The following is a 22,155-nucleotide window of genomic DNA, read 5'->3' on the forward strand; positions in this document are numbered from 1 at the left end:
TCTTAATGCAGGCCACTCAACCACTGCTCAGAGAATGAGGGGAGCTACGAAGAAAGCCAAATCAGTCGATCGTTTCCATTACCTGGTTGACGCCATATATTATATTAGCACAGGCACACGCGCAAGAGGGAAAATCGGATAGAAAAGCCAGAAAAGCCCCCTTTATCTCCGTCGGCCTCGTCCGCCTCATTTACATCTCCCTGGATGGCATCCTAGCCTGTAGCAGGATCCAGTTCCAACCCTTCTTCAAGCTTCGCTTTTCCCCCTCCTTGCTTTTCCTCTCTCCTTGACGCTGCTGCTGCTGCCCCGTGAACGGAGATCAAGAGCAAAGCTGGTCGCGCTGAAAGCAATGGGGAGAGAAAGAAAGAGAGACAGAGGAAAAGGAGAGGGGGGGCGAGTGAAATCGCCCTTAAAAGAAAAATCCCAGTGAATTGTATTGCCAGCTCCCTTTCGTCCATGCAACTCTCTCTGTGTGTGACTGCGGATTGCGAAGTCCTGACACGGATTCTCCACTAACTCTGAACTGGAGCCGCCTCCACCTCTTCCTCCAATCTCCATCCCCCCTCTCTCTTTTCTACCCACCCCTGGGCTCACCTTATCATATAAACGTGTATAGAAGCGGCGGCAGCCAAAATATATGGGGACACACACATATATATTCTCCACCACCCCGCTTCTTCTGTCTCCTCGCCGCCCCCGCCACCACCCGCCCAAGCTGGTGGGAGGGGAGGGGGGCTTCTGGCAAATAAAAGCGGATTAGAGACAGCTAAATACCAGATGTGGAGATAATCTAAAGGCTCGATCTGCCACCACTGGCCATTTTCCACTCCATTTGAGCTGCTTGCGGCTGCACGGCTTTGGGGAGGAGAGGAGGAGTGATGCGGGGGAGAGAAAGAGAAAGAAGCGGTGCGGGGGTGGGTTGGTGGGTGTGTTCGTGCAAAAGCTCTGGGCTCGATCTGGCAGCGGCAAGCAGCGCTGGTTCCCTTCAGCCGGCGGCGGCTGGGAGCTTTGGGGCAGACCCGCAGCGAGAGCAGGAGAATCGGCTGCATCTCGGAGACCCACTGGGTGCCGCCCGCCCACTCGAGGACCTACTCGCCAGCTCAGTATCAAAAACTTTGATCTGTGGTGTTGACTTTTTTTCTTAATTTTTTTAAAATAACTTTTTTTCTTTCTTTTTTAAAAAAAAATTTTATTTTTTTAAGTGTCCCCGGATTTATTGAAAAAAATCTGGTAACCTTAGGGTAGAGGCCCTTAGATGTATGGTGTGCAGCAGCTTAAGTTGCTAGTGTTTTGACTCAGTGGGGCTTCTGAGCAGACTTGCTAAATATTTATTAAACAGGCGACTATATTCACATTGCAGCGAAAGTCAATCAAGCGCCCCACTGACAGGAATCGCTGTGAGGTAAACACAGCGCGTGGGCCGCCTCACGTGGCGGATGGATTGGCTAGGCGGCTCGCCAATCACACTCCTAAAGGCGGTCCCCAGAGTCCGCTCGCTCTTTGGATTGGCGGCGAAGACTTCCTCCGGCGCCGCGCATGCGCCGCTATGGCCGGCAGCGGTTGGGAGCGGAGGGTGCTGCCCGTGTGCGTGGGGGCGGCGCTGGTGGGCGCGCTCGCCCTGGAGGTGGTCGCAGTGCTGCTGCTTCGGCAACGCGGAGGCGGCGGCGAGCGCGGGAGCGAGGCCCGTAGGACGGAAGCATTCCCATTTGTGTCGCTGGCATCGCTGCTTTTCCTGCTGGGGAACGTGCTCGAGAACGCGCGCCGTTTCGTCACCGCCTCGCCCAGCACGCGCGGCGTTATGCTGGCGGGGGCGGGGCAAGGATGGGAGTGAGTTGGGGGGGGGCCTTCGGCGGACGGCAGCCAATCAGAGAAGGGCGTGGGAGTGTGGAGGCGGGGCTTGGGGAAGTGGCGGGAAAAGGACTGGGAAGGCGTTTTTTGTTAGGCTAGGGCAGGCTTCCTCAACCTTGGCCTTCCAGATGTTTTGAGACTACAGTTCCCAGCATCCTACAGTTCCCAGCATCCTGGTCCTGCTAGCTAGGGATCATGGGAGTTGTAGGCCAAAAACATCTGGATGGTCGAGTTTGAGGAAGCCTGGGCTAGGGAAAGCACCTTGGCCTGACATGCTCAGAGGCACTCTTCTCATTGGATTTTATTTTTTCAAAGCTCTTTTTTGTCAGAGGAGGAAAAGCCCTGAGGAAAGCAACAGCACCAGTGAGGCCTAGCTAAAAGCTTGGTGTGCCTTAAAGGGAAAGGAATTGAGGAGAAATTGCAGCTGTCAGACAGGAGGTCCCATCTCTGGGGCCATCGCTTAAAAAGGGAACCAGGTAGCAGATAATGGGAAAGGCCCCTGAGAATTTCAAGGTAGACAAGTCTGTGTTAGATGCTCTGCCAGAGTAAACAGTACTGAACCAGATGTCTTACCTGGCAGCTATTGGCATTCCTAAATGTATTACAGGCTTGCAGCACAGGTTTTTTGTTTTTGTTTTGTAAGCAAGACCCTGCTTCATTAAGATGATGGAGGCAAGTGTTAGAGAGAGAGAAATACCAAGGGGTATTTAGAGAAATGGATTTAATATGTAAGATTAAAAAATGAATGAGTATGCTGTACAAACAAAATAGGAATATTGTAAATGAATTCCTCAGGGGCCACAAGGAATTGGGTATTTACTGCAGCAGCACTTACATTGTGCAGTTCATTGCATTTGTATGCTAGGGAGGTTTCTGTGCCTGATTTTAGATGCCAGGTTAAAGCATATTATTTACATGATAACTTACCCTGTTATGTGACCTATTTTTATGTTCTTCTGATATTTGCCTCTTTGTTTATCTTTGAATTTCGTCTCTTAGGTTGATTTTATTAAGTATGCTGCCTTGAGAAGGTTTTGTTCTTAATAGGGCAATGTAGAAATTAACATATAAACAAATAAAAGTATATCAGGTAGAAATAAATGGGAGTACTGTAATCCCCATTGAATTTAGCAGAACTTAATTTATGGTTAGGGGGAAAGGCATACTGCTTTTTTAAAAAAAATAGTTACCCCCTTTCATGCATTTATTTGTTTTATCAGTTTTATGCTCCACCTTTCAATCACTTGCTCAGGGTGACTTATACAGTGGTACCTCGGGTTACATACGCTTCAGGTTACATACGCTTCAGGTTACAGACTCTGCTAACCCAGAAATAGTACCTCAGGTTAAGAACTTTGCTTCAGGATGAGAACAGAAATCGTGCTCCGGCGGCGCGGCAGCAGCGCGAGGCCCCATTAGCTAAAGTGGTGCTTCAGGTTAAGAACAGTTTCAGGTTAAGAACGGACCTCCGGAACGAATTAAATACTTAACCCAAGGTACCACCGTAACTGGTTGAAAGTATACTCCCTCACGTATCTGTGCACACAACCTAGCAGCCTTTAATCCTCTGGCTGCTCGACAGTCCCAGGGAAGCCTTTCCTGCAATGGAGGAGAGAAGCACCTTCTCCACAGTTGCTCCTTCTGTGGCCAGTGGTTGGAGCCAGGTTCATCTCCCAATTGCTGTGTGATCTTTCCCCCGAGGGTCCAAACTGCCAAAAGGCACTTAACCAGAGTTTCTAAGATTAAAAAAGCAACATTGGAAGCTGCCTTATGCCAAGTCAAACCACTAGATTAACCCAGTTTTAAGCAAACTGTTGGGCAATGGTTCATATGGGATTTAAGTGAGGTTCCCCCCCACACTTCCAGATGCCAGAGATTGAACACGGGACCATTTGCATGCAAATCATGTCCTCTGCTGCTGGGCTGAGCGAGTGGAGTAAGATGAGCCCAGTAGAAACCTCACTGTCGCTCCTGTCTCTCTCTCTCTCTCTCTTTCAGTTACTGCTACTCCTGCCAATCTCACGTGCCTCCCCGCTGTAGCCACTGTTTCTCCTGCAACGTTTGCATCCTGCGGCGTGACCACCATTGCACTTTGCTTGGCCAGTGCTTGGGATACCAGAACTACCGCTACTTCCTTTGCCTGCTGCTACATGGCTCTGTCGCCTTGCTGTATGGCTGCGTGATCAATGCTGATGTGGTCCTATCACTGCTCCAGGAGGGCACCTCTGTCCAGGCAATGCTGCTGCTACTACTTCCCTGGCTTATGTTACTGATGGGTAAGATTCATTGGCGCCGTACAGACTCCATCACAGACCTACGGTTGCATGCTGGAAACTGATGAAATAGGCCTCTGCACCACTCTTAATAGTACCAGTCCTGCTTTTGAGAGCACAGGCGACTCCCCTCTTACACGGGGGTGATGTTCCAGCGCCCCGCACGCATACAGGAAAATCGTGTAACTGGGGAGTGCCTCCTAAACACCCTTGAAAGGCCCTTGGTGCCTCTCTCTCTCCAATCCAGATAAAAAATACTGTACCAAAAATATCTGCAACTGGAATTGAAGCTCTGGGGCTTGCAGAAGGCTGGAGGATGCACGGAAAGGTTGCTGCTGTGCTAACGCATGCATCAGCTGTTAGGCAGAGAGGCTGAGCAGCCTAAACTGTGCCTCACTGTGCCTCTGGTCTCTTTGGGGCTTCTGCTGCCTTTACCTGTCCTCTTCAAGCTCTGGTGAGGGTCTCCAGCTCTCTTCTTCCATTTCCTGGTATGAATTAAATTACTTAATTATTCCCGGTGCCACTATACGTGGTTGTAGGTGCACAAGTGGAGGGGGGTGCCTGTATCTGTGGACAGGGTTTAATTCAAGCCCAGGTTTACCTCAATTGATAGAGGATGAGATACTTAATATCAGTGTCATGGGTTCGAGCCCCACATTGGGCAAAAGATTCCTGCATTGCAGAGGGTTGGACTAGATGGCTCTTGTGGTCCCTTCCAACGCCACAGTTCTATGATTCTACCTGTCCTGGGACCTTCTGCATTCAAAACAGATACTTTGCCACTCAACAAGGTCCCTTCCTCTAAAGATAAGGCATCCCTGCCGTCAGGCTTACGATATACAAGCCATGGCACGAAAGGAAAGGGCATTGGGAAGTGGGGAGCAAACAGAGGCATTTCTTAGAGAAGCTGAAATGGAAAGATTTTTAGGAGAGGCAGAGCCAAAAGTTGCTGGTTTTCCAGCAAAGCAGATGGAGGGGTCCTGGGGTCCCATCTTCCTCTCTCTCCTTTTGGTAACTAACGTAGCACTTGGATCTCTCTTGTAGGGCAGGTGAACATCACAATCTTCATCTTTGCTTTTGTGACTGACGTCTGCATTGTTGGCTTCCTCTTCTGCACGGGCTTCCTGCTCTTTCACAGCCTGCTGGCCCTGCGTGGGCAGACGACCAACGAATGGTTCGAAGGAGATCGTCAGTACGACTTGGGCTGGAAAGACAACCTTCGGGAAGTGCTGGGGAATCAGGGGCACCTGGTGTGGTTCATGCCTTTCATTGCTTCCCCTTTGCCGGGGGACGGGATCACCTTCCGAACTAAGTGCCCCCGATCTGAGCCACTCCCCAAATCCCGTGACCTCTAAAGGTGGGTTCCAGGGTGCAGGTTGGGGCTATGTATAACATGCACTTCATATGCAAGGATGACCAGAAAAAAGCAATCAGTGGGCAAAATAATTTATTTTAACAATGCTTGATGTTGTTGTTTAGTTGTGTCCGACTCTTCATGAGCCCATGGACCAGAGGTTTGTCCAGTGCTTTCGCATGTTCAAACCACTGGACATAACTTACTTGGTTGTAATCCTTACAATAACCCTGTAAGGCAGCTTTGGGGGGAACTTTGTAAGCCAGTGGACCCTGGTTTATTTGCAAATGGTGGGGTGTGTTAAAATGTTAGGAAATGGCAGCAGTCCCAAGGCACAATCACTGCAAGGCCTGTGAGTCTTGGAAGCTCAGAACACACAAGGCTACTTTTCTCAAATCTTCTTTCTCCAGTATTTGATGTAGCCACACACTTGCTCTCTCCCCCACCTTGACTCCAAGAAGAGCTCTTCTTGTGCAATTTACAGGAGCAGCAGAGATACAGTAAAATATTATCTGCAGAAAAATGGTCACTTATGACTACTTTGAAGGAATGCTAATAATGACCCACACACTACTCATCCATTCTGGTTACTTTTTGTTAATCTGAAGCATTTTAACCTGCTCTTCAGCTGAGAAAGGCTCCCAGAGTGGATTGAAAAGATTAATAATAAGATAGCCCTTGTCTTCAAGCTTAAGGTAGTCTTGACATAAAAGAAAAAGCGGGGGGGGGGGGAGAGGAAAAAAGAAAACCCTGACACTATTTCTTAGTTGTTAGTTATTTCACTTACAAGGTTCTCAAAATGACCATCTGGAATGGAAAGAGTCCAAGGAGGGGAAGAGCCAGGGATTACTGCATTTCCCAACAGAACTGATGGTAGCTTTGTTTCTCTTTCTTTCTACTGCAGCCTGATAGCAGACCATGACAATCTCTCTCTCTCTCTCTCTTTCTCTCCTTCCAGGTTTCCATTCTGTGTTTTGCAAGGGGAGTCGAGCCCCTGTGAGGGGAGAGCGATTAGCTACACCTCTGCTCTGCTCAAAAGCAGATGAACTGAGAGATGAATTCTCACATGTTTTGCTCCCCTGTCATCAATAGCTTTTTCCTTTTGGGGTTCTGGTGACATATACTTCCATCTGATTTGGTGGCTTTTGGCACACTGGGGATGCTTTTGAGGGGCCCCAAATGGTTCACTTCAGTGGTCTGGAAGGAAGTCTCCATGGGAGCTTAGCCATCCTGCTGGGCTAAGTTCCATCTGGCGGCTGAGGTTGCTGGGACCAATTTTATTCACTGCCTTTCAGATCTGCCTGGTGCTTTTCCACCAGCTTATTTCACTCCACAGCTGTGAAATGTCACGCCCCCTTCCTTACTCTCTCAGGCTGGAAGGCACAGGGAGAAGCTAAGAAAAACTAGGCACGAATTGCGGTGGAAACACAACACAAAAGTTTGTAGTAGGCGCGAAGGCTTTACCTGTCACTCTGCTTTGTGAGGTTGGTATCTCATTGACATAGGGAACCTGCTTCTGCCAAAAGCGAGCAAGAGATGAGTAAAGGAATTCTGGCGATATTTATTCCTTTAGAATTCTGCCAGCTGCCTTGCAATGCTTAGGATCCTTCCACATCTAAGCTCTGCTTTTGTGCTTTGGCCGTATTACCCACTGAATCCTTACAAAATGTTGCCTGCCTGGAGGTCTGCACTGCTGCAAGCCCACAAGATGGGGCGGGAGGATCAAAGAGACAGGATTCCTTGCCTGTTTTCCAATAATGTTTCCAGTAATGTAAGGTGTATTAAATGCCTTATTTGGAGTCGGAGAGTTGGTTCACCTAGCCTAGTATTGACGGCTCTGATGGATAGTGGCACTTTCCAGACCAACTACATGGATGCTTCAGCTGCAGATGCTGAGAATTGAACCTGGGACCTTATGCATGCAAAACAGGGCTCTACCATTGAGCTCCTGATTGATGGGGTCACTCCCAGTGCCCTGAGAGGTGGGGTGTCAGGGCATCCTTTGCAGGAGATGGTGGTTTGGAGGCTTAAGGCATCTCATTTGATGCTGAGCAGGCATTATAGGCTGGCAGCATTAGACAGAAACAGTACTGTTCCTTCTTACGGATCTATTCTGCTTCCCTGAATCGCAACAGTTTTGAGAGGACAGCGGAACGGCAATGATGGAAATTCAAGCTGCATTCCAGAAAAGTTGTCAGTCCACACTGCTTGTAGGTGGTTTTTAATTTCTAGGTACTTTCAATAGTAAATCAGCCACCAGTGCAAACAGCCCCCCAGAGAGGAGGGCAAGAATGCTTGGCTCTTGAGATGCCCACCTTTCCTTGTGGCCATGAGTAATGGAGATGTGGGTTTTAATCCTGTTTTAGCTGTGAGTTCCTTGGCTTAGTTTGGGGAAAGCTGCTATTCTCTTCTGTTTCAGCTTTTCATCTGACATTGGGCCTACCTTTAGATGTAAATGCACCTTTTTACATTAAAATGCTATTTAAAATGACAACACAATTATCTTGTGACTACAGTTATTGATATATATATATATAAATACATAAACACACACTCACTCAAATGGCATTGCCTTGATTGAAAGGGTCATCTAGGTCAGAGATGGGAACTTGCTGCCTTTCAGACGTTGGATTCTATAACTCCCATCAGCCCCAGCCAGCATGGCTAATGTCAGGAATGATGGGAGTTGTAGTACAGCAGCATCGGGGGGGGGGGGCTGAGGTTCTCCACCCCTGATCTAACTCCACACACTGTTTCCAGAAGTGCCCAGCTACATTACAGTGATTGAGAACAGTGCTTCTCAGACGGTGTGGAAGCCAAGAACCCCAGTATATTACTTCTGCCACATCAAGTCACACAAAGGCTGTTGCAAACAGGCTCTGGGGTGGAAAGGCAAGCTTTAAATGAAAGCCCAACATGGATTGCCATGGACTGGGAAAGCCTTGCCAGAGTAATTCATGTGTTGGTTACTTCAAGACTGGATTACTGCAATGCGCTCCATGCGGGAGCTTCCCTTGCGCTTGATCTGGAAACTGCAGGTAGTGCAGAATGCTGCAGCACGGCTGCAGCCAGGAGTGAGGCCTTGTCAGCCTAGAACGCCTGTGCTCAAGAGATCTGCGCTACTTGCCGATTTGCTACTAAGCCAAATTCAATGTGTTATTATCACTATATAAAGCCTTTAACAACTTGGGACCAGTTTACCTGCGAGATCACCTTACCTCACATATGCCCAATTGACCGCTTTGATTGGTGGAATTGGCCTACAACAAGTGCCACATAATACCTGTCCTGCATTTGTAGAACTTGGATCATTTAGTGTCACAGCACCCATTGGAACTCCCTGCTGACTGAGATCAAGCAGGCACCTTCAGTTTACTCTTTCAGCTAAAATCATTCCTGTTTAGACAAACCTACCCAGATGCTTAGAAAGTTATTTATTTTAGTATTTTAATTTCTGTATGTTATAGAGTAGCATATCCTCCAACATTTCTTCAATGAAAATAGGGACATCCTATTCCTTATTTATTATTTTTATTTATTTATTATTTTATTATTTATACCCTGCCCATCAGACTGGGTTGCTCCAGCATTAAATATTAAAAAACGACCTTATAAAGGGCTGCCTTCAGATTTCTTCTAAAGGTTTAGAGGTACTTATCTCCTGGGCTCAGAGGTCACATAACTCCATACCCTCTGATGAAAATAGGGACGTCCTACCATACCCTTCAACATTTCACTGATGAAAATAGGGACATCTTAAGGAAAACCAGGACATTCTGGGATCAAATCAGAAACTGGGACAGCTTCTGTAAGTCTGGAACTGTCCCTGGAAAATAGGGACAATAGGAGGGTCTGGAGTAGGGTTGTGCATTTCCCCCGATTTTCCTGTTTTATCTTTTGTAAACCGCTCTGAAGTGGTTTTTGTTTTGTGTTTTTTTACAATCAAGCGGTGTATAACTTTTATGAAGTAAATAAAAATGAAAACCCCTGGCTGGGGAGAGCCATGCATTGTTCCGGAAGCTTGCCACTCAGGCTGTTCTGGAAGTAGGCCGGTTGCTGTGGTAACTGGAAAGCTGATGCGTCCCCTTCCATGTTGTCGTGGGCACCATGTTGAACCCTCATCGCCACTCAGTGCTGACCAATGCCTGTGTCAAGCCCTCAGTGGACCCCATTAACCGGATCGCCGGCACCATCTATGAGCCAAAGGGGCGGGTGCGGCTTTTGGGCCTGATCTCAGAGAGCTCCCCTCCACAGCAGGTAGCATGGAGAGGGCAATGGCGGTTTCTTGCTCCCGTAAGCGGAGGCCATACTTCACACACACAACAAGATTAGCACTGTTTTAATATGCTCCTTCCTTAGGCACTGTACAGACAAAGAGGTGAAGTTACCGTTTCTCCATCCAGTGATATTTGGTGTGAGGAAAACCTGGCTTTCCGTGGTTAAACTACAACGCCCATCAGCCCTAGCTAGCGTGGCCAATGGCCTGTGATTATAGATGTTTTAGTTCAGCAATATCAGCATGGCCAAAATGCTTCTGTGCCCCTCATATACTTTCCAAGCGTGTTTCCCTTGCTACTGGGGGGTGTGTGTGTCTGCCTCACAGGGACGTGTAAGCCTTTGAAAACCAGAGAGAAGTATTGTGAATGTGTCCACCAAGGCCACACCAACTGCCAGGTGCGGCCATGCCACTGCCATGCAGCCCCCAGACACCCACCCATTGCTGCTTGTGGCCCTGGAAGCCCGAGGATTCCCTGCTCCTAGCCAGAGAGTGATGGGGCCCAGGTGAATGATGGGAAATTCTCAGTCGGTCTGCACGGGAATCATTGTTCCCCTTGGACTTGATTTCGTAACTTGTACCAGAAGTTGTATGGCAGGGAGGGAAAGGGTACAGAATGCAAGTGGACACGCATGCCTAAATATCTCTATTTTTAAGCCTCAGTTTCACAGTGTGCCAGTCAGTAAATCGCACAGTTCAAAGCAAAAGCACGATGCACATTGCTTAATTTACTTTGAAATGTGGTAAGGCAGTCCCTGCTGCAATTAGGGCATGCTGAATTTGTCAGCTTACCAATTCCCAAAAGGAGAGGCGCTAAAAAGTTGTAACATGACTTGGGAATTCAAAATAAATTGCTTGGTTATATTGATTTAATTTAGTTTGGATTGGTATGTAAAATGTGTGTGAAATTGCATAGAAATCATGACAAATGATTGCCAAGTACTTGAAGTTGTATATTATATATTAATATTGCTTTTATTTATTATTATTATTTAGCATGACTGACATTTTCAGAAGGTAACATTCAAATTCATTAGTTTTCCTAAAGCAATTTATTCTATGCTTCTTCATAAAATGTAGACTTGCCAAGCTAAATGTTGTCCAATCACAAAAATAATAACAGATTTGAATTCCTCACACCCAAAATGGTATTTTTTAAGGCTCCTCACTGAAGAAGTTAACAAGAAGTAAGTTCCACCCTGTAAAATGATACATCGTACTGCTGTATTTAGGAGGCCTCATTCTGCTGAGTGGGGTCCTGGGCATCTGCCCCAAAGTCCTGCCCAGATGGTATCACTAGAATCACTGCAGTCATTCCAGTGGTAAAGCAGTGGTAAAACCGCCACTGGAAAAACACTGTGTTTTACCAGTGTTTCCTGGCTCCTAGGATTTTGGGTGGTCCCTCAGGCATGACATTCTTGGCTCCCCACCCCAACCTGAAAGAGCAAACTGGGGGATCTCTTATGTCCCAACCGATCTTCTCTGTGCAAAGTGGAAAGTGTGGTTTGGTTTAGATGGTGGGCCCTCTGCTGGGCTCAGGGTCCTGGTGCCCAAATGCATGTCTCTGGAGCCAGCCTTGGTGCTATAAAATGTCTCTGTGTGACTCAGGAGGACTACCTGGATGCTGGTGATGGGATGCTGATCTGCATGAAGCGGGCAAAGAAGAGAGGCCCTCACCCCGCAAGGAAGCCCTGCTGGGAGCCTGAGGAAACAGTCCCAAATGCCAACAGCATCTCAGACATAGACCCAGAGCAAGAACTGAGCAGGCAAGTTGTTGCCGTGGGCTTTAGGGGGGTCCCATCCACAGCACACATTTAAAGTATTCCTATACTGCTATAAGGGATGATCTAAACCACTGAGCCTCTTGGGCTTGTCAATCAGAAGGTCGGCGTTTCGAATCCCCGCGACGGGGTGAGCTCCCATTGCTCGGTACCAGCTCCTGCCAACTTAGCAGTTCGAAAGCACGCCAAAAAAAGTGCAAGTAGATAAATAGGTACCACTCCGGCGGGAAGGTAAACACCGTTTCTGTGCGCTGCTCTGGTGTCGGTGTTCCGTTGTGCCAGAAGTGGCTTAGTCATGCTGGCCACACGACCCGGAAAAACTGTCTGTGGACAAATGCCAGCTCCCTCGGCCTGTAAAGTGACATGAGCGCCACAACCCCAGAGTTGTCTGAGACTGGACTTAACTGTCAGGGGTCCCTTTACCTTTACCTTTTATACTAATATGACAATTGTGGCTTCCCCCAAAGAATCTTGCAACTGTAGTTTGTGAAGGGTGATGTGAGGGGTCTTCTAACAACTCTCAACGCCTTTAATAAGCTACAGTTCCCAGGATGCTTTGGAGGAATCCTAAGTAAGGAATGGGTTGTAATTCAAGGGAAATGCACCTGATTCAGAGCAGGATCTGTTTGTGCTTATCATTTTAAAATAAACAACCTGCCCAGTCTGAGGTCTTACAGAGTGGTCAAGTTTTGAAAGGAGCATTTTTACAATTTACACAGTTCAAAGATGGAGTTAACTCTTTATTAGCAAAAACATGATCCCCCAAGACTTGGGGTTGCATGTCAGGCCTAATAGAGCAGCACATTCCCAGTGGTCTTCCTCCATGAAAACCAGTTGCTGAGACTATGCCTCCTCACAGCCTTCCCTTCCACTGCAGTGCTTTTTCCAAGCAATCTGAGACTGCGGCTGCAGGCAGCCAACCTACCTCTCCTCCGCCCATTTCATGCCTCTCTGGGTTCTGGGAAACAAGTGGGGAAGGGAGATTGTCGCATCAGGAAGGGGAGACAGCTGTGATACTTCTTCAGCAGGACTCATCTCTGTCCCTTCACCTCCCTCCTCTCCTGCTTCAGCTTCTTCCTCTGACGCTGGACTTCTCTCTGCCACAGACTCTCCCTGCTCAGTAAGCCCTTTTACCTCTCCAGCTTCCGGGAAACTCTTCTTCCCAGTCCTCTCCCTCCAACCACTCAACATTGTCCCATCATCGCCCCACAGGCTGTGAGACTTCTTCTCTGAGTGGTTCCCCTGCTGGTTCTTCCCACCATTCCAATGCACCCAACCAGTCCATGACATAGAATAGCAGAATTGTAGAGTTAGAAGGGACCCTGAGGATCATCTAGTCCAACCCCCTGCAACACAGGAATGTGCTTCTGTCCAATATGGGGATCGAACTAGCATCCTTAGCATTATCAGCACCATGCTTCAACCAACTGAGCTATCCAGGTTCACGAGTGAAATGTGCATCGGATGCTGTAATTGTACTGCAGTTCTTTAAAATTCTCTTTGCCACTGAGCCAAAGCCCTTCAACAGCACCTGCCTCCATAGTTGTGTCACACACCCACTGGTGTGATTGGAAAGTAGCAGGATGTGCCCCCCAAAAGAGAATGCCAGGGAAAAACCAGTTGCGATTCTGTGTGCCGTTTTACAGTGGAGGAGCAATAAATGGAAAGCACTAAAACAGGGGTCAGCAAACTTTTTCAGCAGGGGGCCGGTCCACTGCCTCTCAGACCTTGCGGGGGGCGGGACTATATATATTTTTTTGGGGGGGGGAATGAACAAATTCCTATGCCCCAAAAATAATCTGGAGATGCATTTTAAGTAAAAGCACACATTTTACTCATGTAAAAACACCAGACAGGCCTCACAAATAACCCAGCAATGCATTTTAAATAAACGGATACATTCTACTCATGTAAAAACATGCTGATTCCCGGACCGTCGGTGGGCTGGATTTAGAAGGTGATTGGGCCGGATCCTGTCCCTGGGCCTTAGTTTGCCTACCCATGCACTAAAAGCTGCTGGTCTGGAAGTGTTTTGATTATCCAAATCAAAGTTGGGAAGCAGGGTTCCAAAACTGGGAGGTGGGAGACCAGGTTTGTGTCCAATCTGAGTGTTGCTGCTTCCCCCCTAGGCAGCACCCCGTACCTCCCACTCCAGATGTCAGCAATGCCTCACCAAGCCCTACACCAGTCCCCGCATCTGCCAAGCAATCTCGACCGGGTTCCTTTCCCTTCCACTGGATGTGGGAGAGCATCTCTGTCAATGGCCAGGCCATGTACCAAGACCGGCTCCTGGAGAAACCCAAGAAGAAGAGGTCCCCTCAGACCTCTGTCACCACCTTCCGTGAGCCTCCCTGCACACCAGAGCCGGGGAACCCGAGAGCCGGCAGCCCTAAAGGCGGCCATTGCTCGAAAGACCCCAAGCCCTCGAATGGCGTCCCTGAGGATCCCTGGCCCACGTGCCAGAAGTGCCACCGCCAAGTGGGCCTGGCCCCCGGGAGCTCCCTCTTGCCTCTCTACTGGAAGATGGACTCCCGGCAGGAGGCTCGGAAACGGCAGATGCGCCAGGAGCGCCACCGCTGGCTGCAGCTCACCCAGGAGCTCCTGAGCCTGGAGGATCAGGGCCCCAGGAGCAACAAGCGCTTCTCGCTCAAGCGGCTGGAAGAGAAACTCCGAGCGGAGCTCCTCTGCCTGGCCACAGAGCCCGAGGAGCCTGCTCCCCAGAGGGAGGCCAGGAAAGCCAGGGGCCGGGCCCAGACCAACAGGGAAGAGCAGCTGACCTTCCAGCCCACCATCAACCGCAGGATCCCCAATTTCAAGAGTCTCCAGAGGCGCTTCCAAGAGCAACTGGAGCAGAGGAAGGATCAAGGTGGGGAGCAGTCATTCATTGATCATGGGCAAGGTGAGGGGTGGCATAAGGTCAAGATTAAGGATGGCTTCCAACTAAGTCCGACTTCGTTGGTCAAGTGAGTTGTTGTTGTTGTTGTTGTTGTTGTTGTTGTTGTTGTTATAAGAGGGAAAATCTGCTCCTTTTCCCTTATGGGGTATTTCAGAGCCCATATAGAGTCCTTAAGTGGGTTCCCTATTGGTAGGAGAAATAACAGCCAACTAGAGTAAATTGAAAAGCAAAGCGGCTAGCAAGCCTGATATTTATTCAGGGAAATGTTGCAACAGGGTCCCCACTCACCACACACAGGAGGGAGGAGAACTCTGAACAGTGGTGTGCAAGCCCATATATAGACTTTTGAAATTGCCCACCCTGTAGCCCAAGACCACCACCACCCAAACATCACACATGCATCACAGAAGGAGGCGGTCAACAGCAGAAATCCTGTTTGCCAGAATACATGATAATGGTCACTGATTGCATTACTTGGGCAGCTTGGCCATTCTTTTGTGATGGTTAATACTTTAGTTCCTAAATCCAGGTCACAGGCTCCCCCTATTCATACACAAATGTGCCCTTAAAACAGGATTTGCAAGCAAAAAGACAGTGGGAAGGCTTTCCCCATTTGCCTCCTTTACTGCAGAGGAATATTTGAGGTCATTGAGAGATTCAAAATGGCTTCAAGATTGATCTCCTATACCATTTCAGACACATGGTTCATGTAATTAGATATGTGTGCATTTATGAACATTTAGTCTGTATCTGAGACCTTAAAATTCTTATAACATTATTATTATTACTATTATAACATTTATAACCTGCCTTTCCTCCTAATGTGTGCTGGCCTCTCTTTCTTTTCTCTCTTCTCCACTCTCTGTTTTCCTTTCTTTGCTTTTTCTCCTTTTTTCTACAGACTGAATTATTAGAGCAATCATTGTCATTTAAAGTTTACTCGTAGTCCGATGTATCCTTGTAAATGGTGCAGTTCCTGTTTGGATGTTTGTTTCTATTTCTCTTGTCGTAGTTTTAATAAAAAATATTTTAAATTAATCAATTAATATGCTGCGAAGTGATGATATGTGGGCAGGCGGGTTGGGACAGGTCACGTTAATGCCTCTTTGCTCTCCTCCACCCAGCAAAGCTGACCATCTGTAAGCCTTTCCGACTTCACTCCACGGGCAGCTCCCAGCAATTCTCTGGAGAAGAGGACAAGCAGGACCCAGAAGACCCGTATTACGAGGTCCGGCGGTTGTATGGGGTTCACTGGAGGGCCCATTCTTGCCCGGACTTTGGTCCCCCCATGGTTGCTCCAGTGATGCACACCAAGACCTCTGACAAGCGGCAAGAGGCTAACAGGTAAGCAGGGCACCTGGGGAGGGGGTGGCGGTTCCAAAGTCTTTGTGCTATTATTTCCCGCAGTCCAATGAGAAAGACCAGGGGGTTGCTTGGGGGTAGGCTGCAAAATTTTCAGCTAAACATTAAAACAAAGAACCCCAAATGCTGACTGTTGCTAAGTGAAAGCTGGGGATGGAGGAGAAATTAAATTCATTTTGTGTTTAAAGAGGAACCTAATTCACCATTTCTGAAACAGGAAACAACACTCCCCCCCCACCTTTGAAATACTCACTTCCCTAAATTTTGCAATTCACTTCTGCAGCCAAGTAATGTGTACAGAAATGCACACACTAACATACAGTGTACATAAAAATGTCCATCTTGGTGAAAATAAGACAAAATTGTGATTTATTGGGGAGAATTGCTTTGCAAAAATGTGTATATTAAGCAAAACTGCAAGCAGGTACAGTTGTACCTCGGAAGTCAAACGCCTTGCGAGTCGAATGTTTTGGCTCCCAAATGCCGCAAACCCGGAAGTGAGTATTCTGGATGGTGGACGTTCTTTGGAACCCAAACGTCCAACGCAGGTTCCGATTGGTTGCAGGAGATTCCTGAAGCCTTGGTTTCTAAACATTTTGGAAGTCGAACAGACTTCTGGAACGGATTCCGTTCAACTTCCGAGGTACGACTGTATGTCTATATTAAGGGGGGAAATCATACTAAAACGCTGGTGAATCTTCACGAGGACCCCTTTTTTAAAACAAAAATCACAAACTGATGTGGAAAAATGGAGAACGGAACTTCAGGTAGGAAAAATGAGAGACTGCAATAGACAGAATTGCTCATCCTGTGTTTACTGAGTGTTCATTCATCCAGCCTTTACTGATATGATTATACCACAGTCAGCATTCATCCAGCACGGCGCTCATCCCAGTTTGCTTGCAGAACATTTACACATCTTCATTATTTGTTGCCCTCACCCTTTGCAATCCATTTCCCCATCGCTTTCCTCCCACCGCTACGTCAGCCTCTTTTCTAAAAGTGGCTTTGCTGCACTCGGGCAACAGAGCCCTTCAGTCCCCTTTAGCCAACCTACATTCCTGGCCTGCACTGGAACACAACGCCAGCCTGCCTGGCGGACCCCTTCACCCTCACTTCCAGAGGTTTCCCCACGCCTGAGGTTGGCCTCTTTTTATTAGGATGCTCTTGCTGGAGTGGGAGAGGCAGGAACGGAAGGAGAAGCGGCGAGCCGAGCTGCGCAGGGCGAAGGAGCAGCAAGTGCAGCGGGAAGTGGCCAAGTGCTTGGCGACGTACCAGACCATGGACCACCCCTCCGTGTCATTGCAGAGAAAACGGGAGATGCTCAGGTAACATGCCGTGAGGTTTCTGCAAAGTCCCTCTGGGCTGTGGGGAAGAACAGGGGCTGCATACGCACCATACCTTGAAAGTGTGGGACTCTTAAGGATAGTAGGAAAGGATATATTGATTAAATATTATCCTTCCACCCTAGTGAGTCATGTAGCAGAGCAGATTCCCCCAATATAGCAGTAAGCTAGTTTGCAGATTCGTTTGAATCTCTTTAGTTAAGCAGTCTGGTCTCGCTTGCCCAGATTGGATTATTCCTGGCAAGTCCCCTTTGATCTCTCTTAAAAGAATCAAGACACAAGAGTCTTAAAAGTAACAAGAAGTTTACTCACATTCAGTTCACAGTATAATCCCTGAAGGCAGGTTTTATCTTGAAATTACAGAACAAAGTGTGAGTCCACTGCATATGGAGACTGAGCCCATGTACTGCTGGCTGAGAGCCAGCAGGCAGCAAAATACATTAAGAGAAGAAAATGGCATCAAGAGAAAGATGGCTGTGTGACTCCACTTTTATGGAGTCAGCCAGGGTCATGCCCATCTGTCTGGTCACATGCAGGGGGAGGACACTCCAGACCAGTGGAACAGGAAGTTATACTGGCTGGCGTAACATCCCCCTGCCTGTGTCCACTCTAGGGAAACAAGGAATGTTGTATTTGACTGCTCCAATGGATTACATCCCACAAAAAGCACATTTGGAGCACATTCACCGTCCCCAAAGAACCCTGGGAACTGTAGTTTACCCCTCATAGAGCTACAGTGGCCAGGATTCTTGAGGCGGGCGGATGTGCTTTAAAGGTGTACACAGCCTGTTTTCTGGCTTGCGCTCGGCTGCCAACTAGGGTTGTATCGAGGACTGCCAAAATTATTACCCAGCGATCTTCATAAGGCTGGAAGGAGCAATTCTGCTCTTGAGCATGACAGAGGTTTCTGGGAAGATTATGGGTTGTTCAAGGGCACGTTCCTGCCAGAGGAAGTTACTTAAGGAGGGCAATAGAGGAAAGCTGCTGAGGGGTGTGGCTTGGGTGAGGGGTGTGGCTTCAGGAGGATCCCGAGGGCCAGGCAGAAAAGCCTGGAGGGCCACATTCCTGGAATATTCTTCCAGGCAACAGCTTCTTCCTCCTTTCTGCCGCTACCTGACTTTTAAAATCTAGAGATGCCATTGGGGAGGATCGAACCTGGGTTTCCCAGACAGCTCAGTTGGTAGAGCATCAGATTTATAATCTGAGGGTCATGGGTTCAAGCCCAAAAGATTCATGCATTGCAGGGGGCTCGCCTAGATGACTCTCATGGTCCATTCCAACTCTATGATTCACACAAAGCAGGTGTTCTACTTGCCTACAGGGGAAGCTGGCCTGGTTATTTACAGGTTGGGGTAGAGGGATCGGAAGAGGAACAATGCAGCAAAGGCCTACCAACCTCTCCCTTTGGTGTGCAGGAGGCAGGAGAAGCAGCGCATGGAAGAGTACACATTGCAGCTGCAGGAGATGCAAGACCGCGTGGAGAGCAGACCTTTCTTGTTTGAGAGAGTCATGCAGGTGAAACGGGGGCCAGGGGGCTGGGGGGGAGGGGAGGGGAGGGGAGGGGAAGCAACGGGTTATATAGCATAGCAGCTTGAATATCCGGTTCAGTGCAAGGAGACGCAAGTTTGAGTTGTCCACTCGGCCTTGATTTATCAGTGCGGAAAACCTTAAAGCAAAATAATAATTCTAAAAATATTATTTCAAGAAGCACTGATCTCAGGGTTCCCGGGAACAGTATCTTTCAGCCCTACGTAAGCAGGAATGCTCTTAGAATGGCACACCTTGCCACGGAAGGCATTTCGCAAACAGGAGCTGCCACCGAAAAGGCCCTGCCGCAGATCAGCGCCAACAAGGCCTCGCCTGCTTTGCTGTGTTTGCTGCCATGGGCACCTTTGGGAGGAAGAGCTGGCTATAAACAGAACAAATGTCAATGGGCAGGGACTTCCAGAGGGTAGGTGCTGGCCACACTGAAATATCACTTCCTTGCAAGGCGATCCAAGTTGCCTCCTGGCCTTTACCTGTAAAGGAAAAGACTTGCTTCCTTTGTTCTGGCAGAGCCAGCAATATGGCAACAGAGAGAGCGAGAGAGCACAGCGTGTGGCAATAGGGCCATTTGTACGGGGTTTTTTTTAAAACTACACTGCCTTTGGCCTGTCTGCGTCTCCACTCAAGCCTCTCTCCCTGCCAGGCCAACGCCCGCCAGGCTGTGGAGCGCCGTTTCTCCCAGGTCCTGGCTGCACTGGGGATCGACGAAGAAATGCTGTGGAAGCATGCGGTGCGGCAATCTGCTCGCAAGTCCTCGGGCAAAGCCATGTAAGGAAGGTTGAGAGGAAGAGGGTGGCTAGCTGGAGGCCTTCTCCTTCGTCCCCTGAGTGAAAACAGATATTTCCCCCTTGTTCATTTGGAAATCATTATGGACACGGGGTCTTTTCTGCATGCCAAGCAAGGGCTCTAGCCCTGTGTTAGAATCATAGAATTGTAGAATTGGCAGGGATCTTGAGGGTCATCTAGGGCAACCCCCTGCAGTGCAGCCGTTCCCTAAAGAAGAGGAGCTTATGCACCCAGGATGGCCTGCTGGGACTCCCTAGCGCAGCCGATCCCAGGCAGGCTCACCGTCAGTGCACCCCGCTTGCAAAGAAAGAATCGGGAGCTCCATTTAATCTCCAGGTTGTTTATTGGGCACCAAGAGAGAGCAGAACGCAAAGCAATGGCTTCAAGTTACAAGGAAGGAGATTCCAACTAAACCTCTAGAAGAACTTTCTTATAGGGAGAGCTGTTTGACAGCGGAATGGACTCCCCTGGAAGGTGGTGGGCTCTCCTCCATCGGAGGTTTTTAAACGGAGGCTCGATTGTCAGGGATTCTTTAGCTGCTACTCCTGCATTGCAGGGGGCTGGACTACAAGATCCTTGGGGTCCCATCCAACTATACAGTTCTATGATTCTATGGAATGCTGGTGTGCCCACTGGGGCTGATGTCAATTGCAAGCTATTGGTTTACTGTATTTTTTGCTCCATAAGACACACTTTTTCCCTCCTAAAAAGTAAGGGGAAATGTGTATGCGTCTTATGGAGCAAATGCAGGCTGCACAGCTATCGCTGAAGCCAGCACAGCAAAAGGGAGAGCTGCACAGCGCCTCTTGGTCTGCTGGCTTCCCAGCGAAGCAGGATGAGGGGTGGAAGGGGCTCCATAAGGGCTCCCTTCTGTCCCTCATCCTGCTTCGCTGGGAAGGCAGCACAAGAGGTGCTGCGCAGCTCTCCCTCTTGATGTGCTGGCTTTAGAGGTAGCTGCACAGCTTGCTCTGACTTTTCAGGGAGTTGGGAGAAGGGACGGAGGGCAGCCCATCAGTCCCTTCTCCCACCTCCCGGAAAATCCAGCAAGAGCCGCTCTATCTTTAAAGAGCCGCACCGAGCGAGCGTGTCTGTGGCTCTTGCTGGCTTTTCTTGTTTTCCTCCTCTAAAAACTAGGTGCCTCTTATAGTCAGGTGCGTCTTACTGAGCGAAATATACGTATATATTTTACATGGGCCTGTGTCCTGTAAAGGCCCAGAGGATTATGGAGAGAAGACAGTGGGGTGGCTGCTGCCCCAGCTTTTGCTTTGCAGCACACATGCCATGTAAATGAACCAAGGGGTAAGGCAGAGGGTTCCTTGCCTGCTGCCACCTGAAAAGCTTATTTGGGTGGACTGGGTACAGTGGCGTAGCGAGGGTTGCCAGCGCCTGGGGGCTGTACAGAGTGGAGTTGGGAGGGAGGGAAACAGACAGAGTACTACACATGCACATTCAACTGCCTAACGGCATCTGCATCACCCAGGAGATCACAGCTGCAGAGATAAGAAGAGTCGCTCCTTGTCTGGAGAGATTATTTCCTGGTTCACATGGAGTAGCCGTTTTCAGTGGTGCCGGGTGTCAGAAGTGTGCAGCTATACTGAGGCAGCACCGGGTGTTGACATTTGGCGCCCATAAAAATTTTGCGCCCAGGGCAACTGCCACTGTGTCGCCACCCCCCACCCCACGCTATGCCACTGCCTGGGTGGGGCACAAGGGGTGTGCAGGCATGGGGAGTGGATTTGTGTGTGTGCATGCATGGAGCTCCCTGGAAAGCCCTTCTTTCAGGAGGCCATGTGTCCTGCTTTGCAGAGGACAGCCCTCTCTTCTCTCTGTTGGAAAGGCTCCACGGTCAATGTCTCAATTAAAAACAGTCCATGCTTTAAGCCAAGGTTGGTTTAAAAAGCTGGGGCCTTGAAAGGTTGCTCATCAAACCTGGACAGCAGTTCTGGCCTTTCTATATACAGTAAACCCTCGGTTACATTACTCTTGAGTAGCGTAAACTTTGGGTCGCGAAAGCAGCAAACCCAGAAATATTTTTCCGGGTTTCGCCGCTCGTGCATGCGCAGAAGTGCTCTATCGCGCTGTGCACGTGCACAGAAGCAGTGCCTCTGGATATGGGTTTTTAGGAGTGTGCATGGACCCCCAGAATGAATTAAATTCGTATCCAGAGGGTCCACTGTAGTCAGCATCTGGTTGGCCATTGTGAGCACAGAGTGTTGGGTTAGAAGGTCCATTGGCCTGATCCAGCAGCTGGCCCTTTTTATTCTCATGAGCAGGCACACAGTTCACCTGCTCGCTGTCCTATTCCCCACTATGGCAAGGTGTATTGTTCACACTACAGAAATTATTTCTGCATGCGAGTTGTTCCCTACAAAATTAGCAGATGCAAATTTTATGTGCATCAGCACCCTCTTTCATCTTGGTTTTTTTAAAATTTTTGGCAATGCACACTTGATGCCTTGCCCAGGACCTTCTCAGACCTGTGGTGTGTTTCAGGCGTAGGAGGACAGAATCTCCGGAAGATCTCCCAGAATCGACCTGAAAGCAAAGCCTGTCAGGCAGAGAAGAAAGAGAGAGAGAGAGAAAGAGAGAGGGAATCTTGCAGCCAGATGTGCACCTTCTGGACCTGTAGTCACGAGGCACCTAGAAATAAAACTAGCTTTGGAGACGAGAAAGACTCAGCCTGCTCTG

At 48.7% G+C, this 22,155-nt stretch overlaps 2 protein-coding genes across 4 annotated transcripts; both read left to right on the plus strand.

The window, feature by feature from the left end:
• Positions 1-1,531: 1,531 nt before the first annotated feature.
• On the plus strand, positions 1,532-7,974 carry ZDHHC24 (zinc finger DHHC-type containing 24). 2 transcript variants are annotated; one of them, XM_053368096.1, is made up of 4 exons: positions 1,532-1,827; positions 3,847-4,124; positions 5,166-5,478; positions 7,049-7,974. In XM_053368096.1, the coding sequence occupies exons 1-3, from the start codon at positions 1,547-1,549 to the stop codon at positions 5,474-5,476; spliced, it is 870 nt and encodes a 289-aa protein (XP_053224071.1). In that variant the 5' UTR covers positions 1,532-1,546; the 3' UTR covers positions 5,477-5,478; positions 7,049-7,974. The 2 variants fall into 2 exon arrangements, with proteins under 2 accessions (XP_053224071.1, XP_053224070.1); XM_053368095.1 differs by lacking the exon at positions 7,049-7,974 and adding an exon at positions 6,434-6,948.
• Positions 7,975-9,355: 1,381 nt separating this feature from the next.
• Positions 9,356-22,139, plus strand: TSGA10IP (testis specific 10 interacting protein). Of its 2 annotated transcripts, XM_053368093.1 has the most exons (8): positions 9,357-9,732; positions 11,360-11,521; positions 13,666-14,398; positions 15,553-15,772; positions 16,951-17,118; positions 18,552-18,651; positions 19,325-19,449; positions 21,961-22,139. In XM_053368093.1, the coding sequence occupies exons 1-8, from the start codon at positions 9,583-9,585 to the stop codon at positions 22,004-22,006; spliced, it is 1,704 nt and encodes a 567-aa protein (XP_053224068.1). In that variant the 5' UTR covers positions 9,357-9,582; the 3' UTR covers positions 22,007-22,139. The 2 variants fall into 2 exon arrangements, with proteins under 2 accessions (XP_053224069.1, XP_053224068.1); XM_053368094.1 differs by lacking the exon at positions 19,325-19,449 and having other exon boundaries at positions 9,356-9,732.
• Positions 22,140-22,155: the final 16 nt, after the last annotated feature.

Source organism: Podarcis raffonei, chromosome 16 (genome assembly GCF_027172205.1).
Source record: "Podarcis raffonei isolate rPodRaf1 chromosome 16, rPodRaf1.pri, whole genome shotgun sequence".
NCBI lineage: Eukaryota > Metazoa > Chordata > Lepidosauria > Squamata > Lacertidae > Podarcis > Podarcis raffonei.

Excerpts from the sequence above, each read along its gene's own strand:
- ZDHHC24 (XM_053368096.1), top strand. The coding sequence starts at position 1,547 with ATGGCCGGCAGCGGTTGGGAGCGGAGGGTGCTGCCCGTGTGCGTGGGG. Across the intron at positions 1,828-3,846 it reads GGGGCGGGGCAAGGATGGGA|TTACTGCTACTCCTGCCAAT; the intron begins GTGAGTTGGGGG and ends TCTCTCTTTCAG. Across the intron at positions 4,125-5,165 it reads CTGGCTTATGTTACTGATGG|GGCAGGTGAACATCACAATC; the intron begins GTAAGATTCATT and ends TCTCTCTTGTAG.
- TSGA10IP (XM_053368093.1), top strand. The coding sequence starts at position 9,583 with ATGTTGAACCCTCATCGCCACTCAGTGCTGACCAATGCCTGTGTCAAG. Across the intron at positions 11,522-13,665 it reads AGCAAGAACTGAGCAGGCAA|CACCCCGTACCTCCCACTCC; the intron begins GTTGTTGCCGTG and ends CCCCCTAGGCAG. Across the intron at positions 15,773-16,950 it reads AAGCGGCAAGAGGCTAACAG|GATGCTCTTGCTGGAGTGGG; the intron begins GTAAGCAGGGCA and ends TCTTTTTATTAG.